Source organism: Gossypium hirsutum, chromosome A05, assembly GCF_007990345.1.
Source record: "Gossypium hirsutum isolate 1008001.06 chromosome A05, Gossypium_hirsutum_v2.1, whole genome shotgun sequence".
NCBI lineage: Eukaryota > Viridiplantae > Streptophyta > Magnoliopsida > Malvales > Malvaceae > Gossypium > Gossypium hirsutum.
In genome coordinates, this window is record NC_053428.1 from 109358063 (window position 1) to 109370212 (window position 12150).

At 31.4% G+C, this 12150-nt stretch overlaps 1 protein-coding gene across 2 annotated transcripts; it reads left to right on the forward strand.

Annotated features, from left to right (window-relative positions):
* The first annotated feature begins 1167 nt into the window (after positions 1-1167).
* On the forward strand, positions 1168-4986 carry LOC107931548 (WEB family protein At2g40480). 2 transcript variants are annotated; one of them, XM_016863471.2, is made up of 3 exons: positions 1170-1502; positions 3214-3541; positions 3662-4986. In XM_016863471.2, the coding sequence occupies exons 1-3, from the start codon at positions 1245-1247 to the stop codon at positions 4696-4698; spliced, it is 1623 nt and encodes a 540-aa protein (XP_016718960.2). In that variant the 5' UTR covers positions 1170-1244; the 3' UTR covers positions 4699-4986. The 2 variants fall into 2 exon arrangements, with proteins under 2 accessions (XP_016718959.2, XP_016718960.2); XM_016863470.2 differs by having other exon boundaries at positions 1168-1502; positions 3214-4986.
* Positions 4987-12150: the final 7164 nt, after the last annotated feature.

Consider the following 12150-nt stretch of genomic DNA (forward strand, 5'->3'; position numbering starts at 1 on the left):
CAAACTCGGCCTGGATAAAAATACTAAAACCTGAGTCTAGCCCGGCCCGCTCATATTAATTTTTTATATAAATTTTTAAAAAATATATAATAGATCAAAAGTATTAAAAACATTAAAATAAATATTTCCCAACAAATTAAATTTAAATTTAAAAAATATGCATACTTAAATAACACTAAGATAAATGAAACTTAACAAGGAAATGTGAAAAATAGTAACAAAATTAACAATAAAACAAGAGTTATACAATATCCAAATAATAACAATAAAGTAGTAGCAACATAATTGTGAAATGGTAGCAAAATAGTAAAAAAAATGACAAGAAAATAATAAGAAACAACAAAAACAGTAAAAAAAATAGCAGGTTTTTTTTGTTTCCTTATTCGAGTTGGGCCAGACTCAGGCTAAAAAAGTCTTACCCTAGGCCTGACCCATTTTTCTAAACAGACCTTATTTTTTATCCAAATTTATTTTTCGAGTCTATAGTTTTACTCAAACTCTCTCATTTTTTAGGTGGGCCTTCGAGCCGAGTGACCTAGCCAATGAACAGTTCTAACTCAAATAAATCATAATACTTTTAAATTTGAAGATGTAACTAAAAATTATAAATTTTAGGATTTTATTCCTAATAAAAATTTATTATTTTTAAAATTCTTTTTTAGTTTGAATTAAATCAATGTAAATTGTTTCGTAACATTTATGACATCTTGGCATAGATGTAATCATTCTCTTGAATTTTACACAAACGGCGTCGTTTAGTTTTATGATTTGATTAGACTTCGCCTTTCCTTCCAATAAAACTGCAAGTCTGCCACTCCCAACACAACCATCCCTTAAAAACCGCAATCAACGCCCAAATGCTTATAAATCAACCCATAAGCATGTAATTCCAACCTCATGCCAACATGCTGATATGTCATCATATTTTTGGCTTAAACTCAAACCCCTTGACCCACCAACTCTGACTCATCATCCTACCAACCAATGCCCATCAAGCGCGTCACTAAACTTCAAACATTCATACAAAAAACCAGAGAAAAGGAAAAGAAATTAAATCATTTTGCCACCTTTGCTCTCTCACCTTGTGGGACTATGGACATAATCATGCAGATTTCTTGATTTATCATCATGTATCTTCTTCTTCTCTTTTCATTTTTAAAATGAGACAATTCTCGTTTGCATCTACACTCAAATTGACATTAACATTTCGTTCTTGAAGCTTATTTAATTTATGTGCATATGTAATGGCAGCAGTGCCTCAAGGGTCTCCTATGGAAGGGGTTCCAGGTACACCCGGAATCCGGGAGATGAGACCTGAGCACGGCTCCAAGAATTCTGGGTTTTGCACCGGCTCAAGCAGAGACCTGAATCCGGGGATAAGGAGGGTTAGTTTGAGAGCAGAGATCGATACTTCACCACCTTTTGCGTCGGTTAAGGAGGCTGTAACCCGGTTTGGTGGCAGCGGACCTAGGGTGCCATTGTACAAGTTTGGAGAGGCCTATGTAAGTATTTTTGCTTTGTTTTGTAGCAAGTTATATGTATATAGTTTGACAATAACATAGATAACTTCAGATGTCAAAGTCCTTTTAATTATCGGATTCAAGCACCATATTTCACAATGAAAATGAAAATGAAAGAAAGAAAGAAATCATTTTAATTTACATTTTTAATTTTTTAAAATTAATTAATTACAAGCACGGCATACATGTGAATTGTTATGTAAATGTCATGTCAGCAAAGTTAACATCTGTTAACTTTTCTATATAGGGTGATTTGATAAATAATGTAAATTCAAGATCTAAAAGATAGGGGTGTTTAAATTTCAGTTAAAACCGAATTAATCGACCGAACCAATCTAATTCGGTTAATCGGTCAGTTAACCGATCTAACTCAGTTCAAAATCAGGTAATTAATCGAATTAACCGAACTTAAAAATTAATAATACAAATTATATGTAGTTTTAATTCGGTTAATTTGGATAATTTTGTCAAATAAACATTATCAATTTTTTTATATGTTTTATACTTATTTTAATAAAAAAACATATAAAGTTCGGTTAATTTAATTAATAATATTAACTGTTCGATTAACCGTTTGAACACTCTTACTAAAAAGACAAAAAAATAAATAAATAAGTAAAATAATTTTTTTTAAATTAAAAAGCTAAATAAATTATATAAAATATAAAATACTCATCAATTATATAAAATATTCTTTAGGTTCACAAATATAGTCCATCATTAAACAAAATAAAAATAAATAAGCAAAATAATTTATTACATAAATTGAACAATAAGATCATCACATACCATACATATAAAAACTCATGATTCAATAAATCTAAAATAAATGATAAAAAAATTAAATTTAAGTTCAAAATTATTTTTTATCAACCAGTATATCAAATTTCAATTGAAACGGGCGAAATCAATTGATATGCACTGATATGAGCAATATCGACCGAAATTTACAACGGAACTTAAAGTTTATTATTCCGGATTACTACTCAAGATAAGTTCCAACCAATAAAGACGGTACTAAAATAAAATTGACTACCTTAATTTTAATTTTCTTTTTTTCTTAAGTTGCTTTTATCTATCTTAATTTATCTTTTTTTTATTTAAAATTTTATAATTATTCAATTTTAATGAAATATCATTTAAATAAGATATTAAAATATAAAAATGCATTTAAATTACTCAAAAAGAAGCATTTAAATAATTGTTAAAATTATTCAATATATTTTTATTTTAGCTAAATTATTATTTTAAATAATAATTTTATTATTTTTAATAATTTGAATTATACAATTATTTGCATATTGATTTAGCATCCGTATCCTATTATTTCAAAAAGAAAAAAAAATATTTTTTCATTTTTTAATGAGACATATTAACTTTTGAATAATTTTAATTGTCTATTTAATTATAAATTATTATATAATAAAATTTAATTTAAACTATTTTTATAATAGTTAAATTCTACTCTTAATTAAATAAATTATTTATAAAATTAAAAGCGTGACGTAGAACAACAAATAATACTAATAAGTCTTTTTACTTAAAAAAACCTAAGAAGTTTTATAAAAGAAAAAAGAGGGGGTGGGGGGGGGGGAAGCTAAACGAGAAAGGGGCAGGGAGGGGGCACCAATATGTGGGCAGAGGATTTATATTCCAATTTTAATGTACGATAAATCGTATTTGTTATGAACAGAACGGGGTTGAAGAGTTTGACATAAAGAAAGTGGAAGAACAAGCAGCAGAATTGGAGAAAGATCTGATTGTGAAAGAGTTGGAGACTTTGGATGTGCTTGAAGAACTTGGAACTACAAAAAGGATTGTGGAAGATTTAAAGAGACAGCTCCAGAATGAAGCCTTGAAATGCATGGCCACTGCTACACCAGACAACATGCCATCTCCTGCTATCAAAGAAATGAACATGGAGCACCGTGAACAGATCGGAAACGGGGGTTCAAGCCCCTGCCCCATTTCCTCTCCTGATTTGATCTTGATGGAGTTGAAAGAAGCAAAACTGAACCTTGGTAAAACTATCAATGATCTTGGGGAGATTCAAACTTTTGTTGACTCTCTAAATAAGAATACGAAGAAAGAGAAAAGTTTACTTGATATCACCCTTGAGAGGCTAACTTGTAAGTTTGCAGGGGTGAAGGTGAAGCCACCGATTGCCAACACTGTGGATGCTGCCAATTATGGGGGTTTTGATAATTGTTCCAACATCTTAAGATCTCCATTTCACAGCAACTCGAAGCTCGAGCTGTTTAAGAAAACGGTTGATCCTGCAAAAACTGAAGTTCCAAGATCAATGCCACTGCCAGGGAATGAACAAAATAGGCCTTGTAGCAGGACTGCTCAAATGAGATGGATTGCAGCAAAGAAGATGGAAGACGCCGCCAGGGCAGCTGAGGCACTTGCTCTAATTGAAATGAATGCCCTTACGGGGATGAACGGTTTACCAAGCAATGACAACTCATCAGGATTTTCCCTGCCGGAACCAGAACCCGAACCGTTGCTTGGAACCCCGAAAGTTATAAGGGCAAAAGAGGTTTCTAACAGGAAAGTAATCCATACAATGCACAAATTTGCGGAAGCAAATATCTCCAAAATGTCAATCTTGAAGAAGCTGGAGGAAGCTTCAGAAGAAGTTAAACATAGTAAACAAGCATTGGAAAAGGCTCTTAATAGACTCGAAATTGCAACCAGAAAGCAACTTGATGCTGAAGAAGCTCTCCGGAGATGGATTCCAGAACAAGAACAGAAGAAACAGGCCATTTATAATGCCCCTAAGATCAGCAATTTCCACCCACCAATCCCTCAGTATCAGCATCCTCCTCGATCTCCTTTACATGATCTGATGAACAAGCAAAACCCAACAATGGATGATGAACCAAAGCCTGTATTAAGGCCGACAGTTTCAATGAGGGATATCTTGAGCAGGAAACAGGTTACTCCTGACGATTGTGTGGTGAAAAGGCCTAATGAGGGTCACAATACTGAAAAGCAAAAGGTTGCTTTGAGTCAAATGCTTCATGAACTAAGGGAAGATCTGACATTTCCTCAGATACCTGATCACCAAAAAGAACATGGGGATGATCAAAAGCAGTACTTAACCCAGAGGAGGAAGTTTGGGTTCATCCACATCTCTCTTCCAGTGGCAAAGCAAAACAAGAAGAAATCATAAGCATTAAACGAAACATATAGGACAAATTTTATGACTAAACACGAGTACAGTTCGGAATACCAACCGTGACACTGTGTTGCAGCTGTTCTTGGGTGATTTTTATTTATTGTTTTTATGTTGCTGGCATCTTTGGATATTGGTTTTGAAAAAGGTGTGTCTGGAGTTTGTAGTCATGGATTCTATGACCAGCCCTGATTTTTATATTTATTTTTTTATCGACACCAGCCCTAAATATTTATGGGGTAGAATTTCATGTTATCTATATATCAGAAGGCATTGAAATCGTGATGACTCTTTTGCTCCACAGTATTTTAATTGTTCTTTTAACATTTATCATTTTATCGAAGAAATTTCCCTTCTTTTAAATTTTAATTAAAAAATAAATTAAATAATGATATGTCTTCCATGTAACTATCCACATGTATGCAAGTTAGTAAAACTAACAAAAGTTAAATTTTCCATTCATTTTATGGTGATTTGACAAAAATGCAAGTCTAAAGACTAAAAGAGGTAAAAAATTAAATGGAGCGCTAAAATGAATTTTTTTTTTAAAAAAAAGTTAAGGCTCAATCAATTAATGAATAAATTATAGGGTAAATTAAACCAACGATCACTTAACTTTGGAGTAGTTAACAAAACAGTCACTCAAGTTTTAATTCAATCACTCAACTTTCGAAAAATAACAAAACAATCCTTTTAATCATTTTCTACTATAAATGTAATGACCTGAATTTTTCCGTTACCGAAAAAGTATATTTTCGGGTCTCCGTTTCTGAAAAATGGATTCTTCAATATTTATTAAAAATATTTACGAAGTTAATCGAGTGGTTAATTAGAGTCTAATTAAGTGAATTAGCTTAAATTAAGGATAATTAGATAAAAGGATTAAATTGAATGAAGTGTGAAAGTTTAATTATAGAATAAAGAAAATTGAAAGGACTAAATAAGTAAATAAGCCAAAAAGAGTGCCAAGTGTATGGCAAAAATAAAATACAAGTGTAATAAATATAATACACACATTTGTAATACATGAATGTATTTGCTTATTATTTAAGTAAATATTAATGTATTTATTATTATTAAATTAATATTATATGATAAATAAATAAAAGTAAGACAAATGTGTGGTTATGATTGGGTACAAGTGTATTAATAAAAATATATATACTTGTAATGCTTGTATTTAAGTATTAATAGATTTTATTATTTATAAAAGGTATTTATTAATTAAATAATTATATTATAAGATTTTTATGTGAAAAATAAATAAAAAGTTGACAAATGTATGGTATGTATAGTGACATGTGTAATATTAGTATATGTACATTTGTAAAATACATGTATATTTACTTATTATATAAGTATATTATTAAATTATATATTATTATTAAATAAAAGATATTTATATAATAAATAGATTAGAGAAAAACAAGTGTGATATTATAAATGGATACAAATGTTAAAAGAATATTTGTTATTAAATAGATTTTTATAATAGATATTTATTAAGTTATTATATTATATATATAATGGTTTAATGAAATAAGGAAAAAAAAGAATAGAAATAGAAACAAAATAGGCAAAACGAAAAGCAGGGAAAGAAAGAAAGAAAGGAAAAATTGAATGTTTGAAGTTTGACGTTTAAATAGGTATGTCAATTTAGCATTTTTTACTTAATTTTGATGTTTTAGAAGTTTTAGAACAAAGTTTTGATGAAATTAAGTTGATATTTTGAAAGTTATTAGATTTCTAAATATTATTCATGTTGAATAAAATGATGAATTATGAGTTTTATTGATAAGGAATTTAAGTTAGAAGTGGGAAAATGATTAAATTATAAAGAGAAAGTTAAGTTTTGACATAGTAAGGACTAAGTTGAAAGAAATTCAGAATTTAAGTTTTATGTTGAATATGAAAAGCTGGAATTTATTTTAAGCAAGTATAAAGATGAAAACTTAAGTTAATTTTGAAGAAAAAGAATGGTTATGGTGGAAGGACTAAATTGGAATTTATGGAAAAGTTACATTGAAGTCTTAAGAATGTGATATTAATGACTTTGAATGAATGTAAAATTTTTCGTAGCTAACATAGCGCAGGAAATGTCATTGAAGAAGGGGAAAGAGAAAGTGGACGAGGATATCGAGTAAACTCGAGAATTACGGTTTGTATTTTTATAAACCGAATTTAATAATTATTTGTTGAATTTATTATTTATATGAATGGTAAGTATTATTATTATTATTTTGGTATTGAATTGAATAAAAAATCCATGAATTATTAATGATTATTGATATTGAATAGAATATGTAAATATTGAGTGGAAAATTGAAAAATGTATATTGCATTGAAATTGATTTGCATGTGGATTGATATAGAAAAATGTATTAAATTGGAGTGAAACTAAATTACAAATGAAATTGAAAAGTTGAAATTTTATTGAATACCCTATTAACTGTATCGGCTAGTCGGATATAGTTGGCATGCCATAGGATTGCAAGTGTTCAGGGATATTCCGACTGTGTGTCAATGAGACACTATATGTGTTGACTACTGTGACTGTTCTGGATTCATTCCGAAGAGGTACTCCGTACCTGACTGTTACTGTTACTGTTCCGGATTTGTTCCGAGGAGGTACTTTGTGTACCGCTATTGTTACTGTTACTGTTAATGTTACCCTTACGGTGTATTTTGGCTTCGGCCGATGAAACACTGTATACTATTCCCGGTGTGTGGGTTAGATTCGTGTATCCGTCCAGGTCCGAGTCATGTTAATAGGGGTAATGAAAAGTATTAAAGACTATCTACTAATGAATAATTGACTGTTACAGAATAAACGACTGATACTGAATAAATGAATATTATTGATTAACCGATTATTACTGTTGACTGACTGATACTAAACAATAAAGATCAATTGGTTGTTACTAAAGAATATTGACTGTTATTGAAATGATATAGTACAGAATATTGAATGAAAGGTGAATAATATTATTACTCAAATGAATTGTAAATAAAAGTACTGAAAAAACTAATTGTTACTGAATAATTGACTGCTACTAAATGTCTGAATGATACTAAACACAGGATATTACTGAATAAATATGAAAAATCGACGGATAATGAACAAACATTGAAATTGTATACATTTCATCGAAAGTGATTAACAAGATTTTAGCATTATATATCAAAAACAAATGATTGAACTATTAGGAGTAATAGATTGAATTCTCAAGGTTCATTGATATATGATTTATTATTGACTTAAGTATCGATTTATAAAAATACCACTGAGTTCATACTCAGCGTACGGTTTGTTTCCGTGCACAGGTTAGGTTAAAGAAAGATCGTCAATTCAGCATCATAAGCCGATCCCGAACTCAAAAACGTAAAACATGTTAATTATCGGTAATGGCATGTACCTAGGATGTCTTAAGTGTGTTATATTGGGTTGTGATTGTAATACTAAATAAGTAAATTGATAATTGATAATGATACATGATAAGTGTTTAAAGTTAAGCATTAGATAATATATAAAATGCGTTTGGATTGGTTTAATATAGGTAATTGTATTGGTTGTGGATTGAAATTTACAGGATTGGTAAATTTTTAAATTACAAGGTTCATTTTGAGTTCACATAGTTTGTCACACGGGCGTGTGCCTTGGTTGCCACGGCCGTGTGTCATGGTAGTGTTTAAAAGTCAGTGTTGCATACGGGTTGAGGACACGGGCGTGTCCCATGCCGCACGGGCGTGTCCTATGTCGTACGGGCATGTTAAATTAGCCACACGGGCATGTGGTACTATTCAAAAAAAGAAAATTTAAAATTTCACGAAAAATTTACTAAGCTTTAGGATCGAATTCCGGTTTGTTTTAATTACACTTGTAAAGTACTGTGGACCCATTAAAAATTATATTTAGATGGATATATTGCATTTATACTCATTTACGTGCAAATGTACTGTAATGACTGGTAATACTCAGTAATCCTGTTCCGGTAACGGGACGGGGTTAACGGTGTTACAATAAACATAACGGAAAAATGACTTGACAAATGACGGCTTCCTTGTTGTCATTAACCGTCCGGTGGTCAATTACCACCAATTTAAATAGCTCCTTTAACACCAATTTAGGGTTTAGGCAATAGAAGAAGAAGAAGAGAAAAAGAAGAAGGAGGAGAAGAGAAAAAATAGATATACTGGCCGTGATTCCGGTGTACTATTGTGGAAAGCCAGCCAAATTAAACACGTCTTAGTCCAATGACAACCCAAGTAGGAGGTTTTTTGGTATAAGAAGTTTGGGAGTGGATTTCGAAAACCATGTTATTTTTTCACTTGGTTTGATCCACCATTGACGCCACATTCACGAATTGTCTTGTTGAATATTTTAAAATAGGTGAATACATTGGAGGATGCAAGTAGAGAGAGAAAAACATGGGGTTTTTGTGCTAGTATTTGTAATATTGTTGTTTTTTTAAACCCTAAAATAGTTGGTGTTCTTGTTGTTGTGAGCACTGAAAGTCAGCTTATGTGGCTGTTGGTATACTGTTTTGTTATTCATTCATTGTGAGTGAAAGCTAGGTGTCCTAAATGTAATGGTCTATAAAGGGTAGAAGTTTGCTTACAAACTTGAAAGTTGAAAGAATAATTGCAATGGGAGAGTATTTGGTTATTGTAATGGTCTAGTATTCTTACATATTTATATTTGATTTTCTAAATGTTTAATCTTCTTTTAAGACTTCAAAGAGTATTTGGTTATTGCTTGGCAGCTTCTTACATTGTATGGATCAATGCTCATATGTTAGAAAAGATAAAATAGACAATAATAATAAAAAACAGAAACACATTGTCCAGCATTAAACTTCTTTCATATATTAAGGCCAAACTGTTTACAAAAGGAAGGGCAAACTATTGCCAAATTTGCCTATAATTCAATACAATTGAACATATTTGAAACTGGTAGAGATATTTATTTCTAAGTATAAATTATATTTTGTAGGAATAATAATTCTATTGGTTTCTACTAAGAGAGAGATTTAGGGTTCATGATTGTTTGAGCCCACACTCAAAGTGATTCACGAGAATAGTAAAGAAGTCGTTCAGTTGAAAGTCAAAAACATTAAAGATCCGTCTCACATAAAGCACAAGTATTTTTCATAAAAATTTTATTGTTATAAATATTACAAACTAACTCAATTTTCAAACCGAGTTTTCCTAAACATATCAGAATGTAAAGAGTAGTCCTGATGATTTACTTAGAGAGATTCTATAGATTGCTATACCTGATGAGTTGAAAGGGGAATTAGTTGTGTTGGTTACAATAGTTGAAATTAAAGCTAATTTATTTCCTATGAATGGGAATAAATCTCCAGGACATGATGGCTTTAATGCCAAAAATTTTCAAGCTTCTTGGAGCATTGTAGGAGATGATATTGTGAGAGCAATGCAATTTTTCTTTGATACCGGGAATTTACTAGGGTCTTTTAATTCTACTATACTTTGGTCCCTAAGATTCCTAATCCTTGTTTCGTTACCGACTAGACCTATTTCTTGTTGTTCAACAATCTATAAATGTCACGAAGATTATAACTAACAAATTGAAAGTTTTTTACCCTCTATCATTTCTAAAAACCAAAGTGCATTTATGGAGGGTAGGAATCTTGTTGATAACATTCTACTTGCTCAAGAATTGGTTAATGGATAAGGGAGGAAACACTTATCTCCAAGATGTGCTCTTAAAGAGGATACCAAGAAGGCTTTTGACTCAATTATTTGGAGCTTTATTTTTTGAATTCTGAGGGTGCTTGGGTTCCTAGAAAAATTCTGCAAATGGATTAGAGCATGCATTTCGCGGATTAATGGTGGTTTGGTTGGGTATTTCTCAGGGGCTAAGTGAGGTAGGCAAGGGGACCCTTTGTCCTCTCATCTTTTTATTCTAGTTATGAATGTGTTGTTAGGTTTATTGAATATTGCTAGTGAGCATAAGGTTTTTCAATATCATCCAATATGCCAAAATTTACAGGTAACACATGGGTGTTTTGTCGATGATTTGTTGGTTTTTACAAAGGGGACAACTGAGTCTATTGTTGCAATTAGTAATATTCTCGATTCTTTTATTGCATTTCTGGGATGCAAATGAACAACGTAAAGAGTGAGCTATGTTGCTCTGGCATTGATCCTTCTGAACAGTTGCAAATTGTTGAATGTATTGGAATTACAACGGGGGCATTATCGTTCAGATATCTTGGGGTTCCCTTGGTTGCAAACAATTTAAGTGTTACTGATTGCAAAGGTTTGGTGGAGAGAATCACTCATAGAATTAATTGTTGGATGAAAAAAGTCTTTCATTTGCTTGTAGACTTCAGTTGTTACAGCCGGTCATTTTTTAGTATCCAAAATTCCTGGTTCAGGGTTTTGTTTCTTTCTTCCAAGGTTATAAAGGAGGTTACACGGTAATATAATTCCTTTCTTTGGAGATGTTCTGCAAGTTCAGCAAGGGGGGCAAAAGTGAGTTGGGATTGGATATGCCATCCCAAGACTAAAGGTGGGATTGGAGTAAAAACATTTGTTCTTTAGAATGAAGTTTGTATGATGCAGAGCTTGTGGTCAGTATGGATGAAAGCTGGATCACTTTGGGTAGCTCGGGTCGACCTTTATATTCTTAAAGGTCGCGACATGCTGCAAATTCAAGCAAAGCAAAGTCATTGCTGGGTATGGAAGAAACTCCTCAGGTTGCAAACTCCTCAAGAGTCATATAAGGCCAAGAAGAGTTAGGAATTGTTACTATTCCTAGGAATTCATTTATTGATTGGTTAGCTATTATGGACAAGTTAGCATACAAAAACAGAATGATTTCTTGAGAATTGCAGGTCAATTTATTTGTGTGTTATGCTGTGATGATGAAGCTGTCTCTATGGACCATATTTTATGAGTTGCTCTTACTCAAGAGAACTTTGGGGGAAAATATTGCAGGCTTGTGATTTGCATGGGTTTGCATAGTTATTGGCATGATGAGTTTGAATGGATTCAAAGGGTGGGAACATGTAAATCACTACTCTCTACCATTCTTAGGCTAGCGTGAAATGCTTCTATTTACTTCATTTGGAGAAAAAGAAATAATAGACTTCATGGTGGTCCATTAAGATCAGTACAAGTCATTATTACTCCACCTATATTCATTGAGTAAATTTAAATATATATAATATATTAACATAAAATAATTTTTTTACCCTATAATGAATGTGATAAAATCTAATTCATTTAAATACTTTCATGTAGAACTTTGGTCCTCACACCAAGCCTATACTTTCTTTTAGCCACATAATGAGTGTGACAAAAATCTAATCAATTTAAATACTTTAGAACTTTGGACCTCACACCAACCAAACCTATGGATTGAGTTCTAAAAATAGCCGAAAGTCTAAGGGTCACAAATTTATTACAAAAGAAAATTTA

Bases quoted from the DNA above. Each gene is read 5' to 3' on its own strand.
- LOC107931548 (XM_016863470.2), top strand. From the start codon at position 1,245: ATGGCAGCAGTGCCTCAAGGGTCTCCTATGGAAGGGGTTCCAGGTACA. The intron at 1,503-3,213 runs GTAAGTATTTTT...TGTTATGAACAG, and splicing joins ACAAGTTTGGAGAGGCCTAT to AACGGGGTTGAAGAGTTTGA.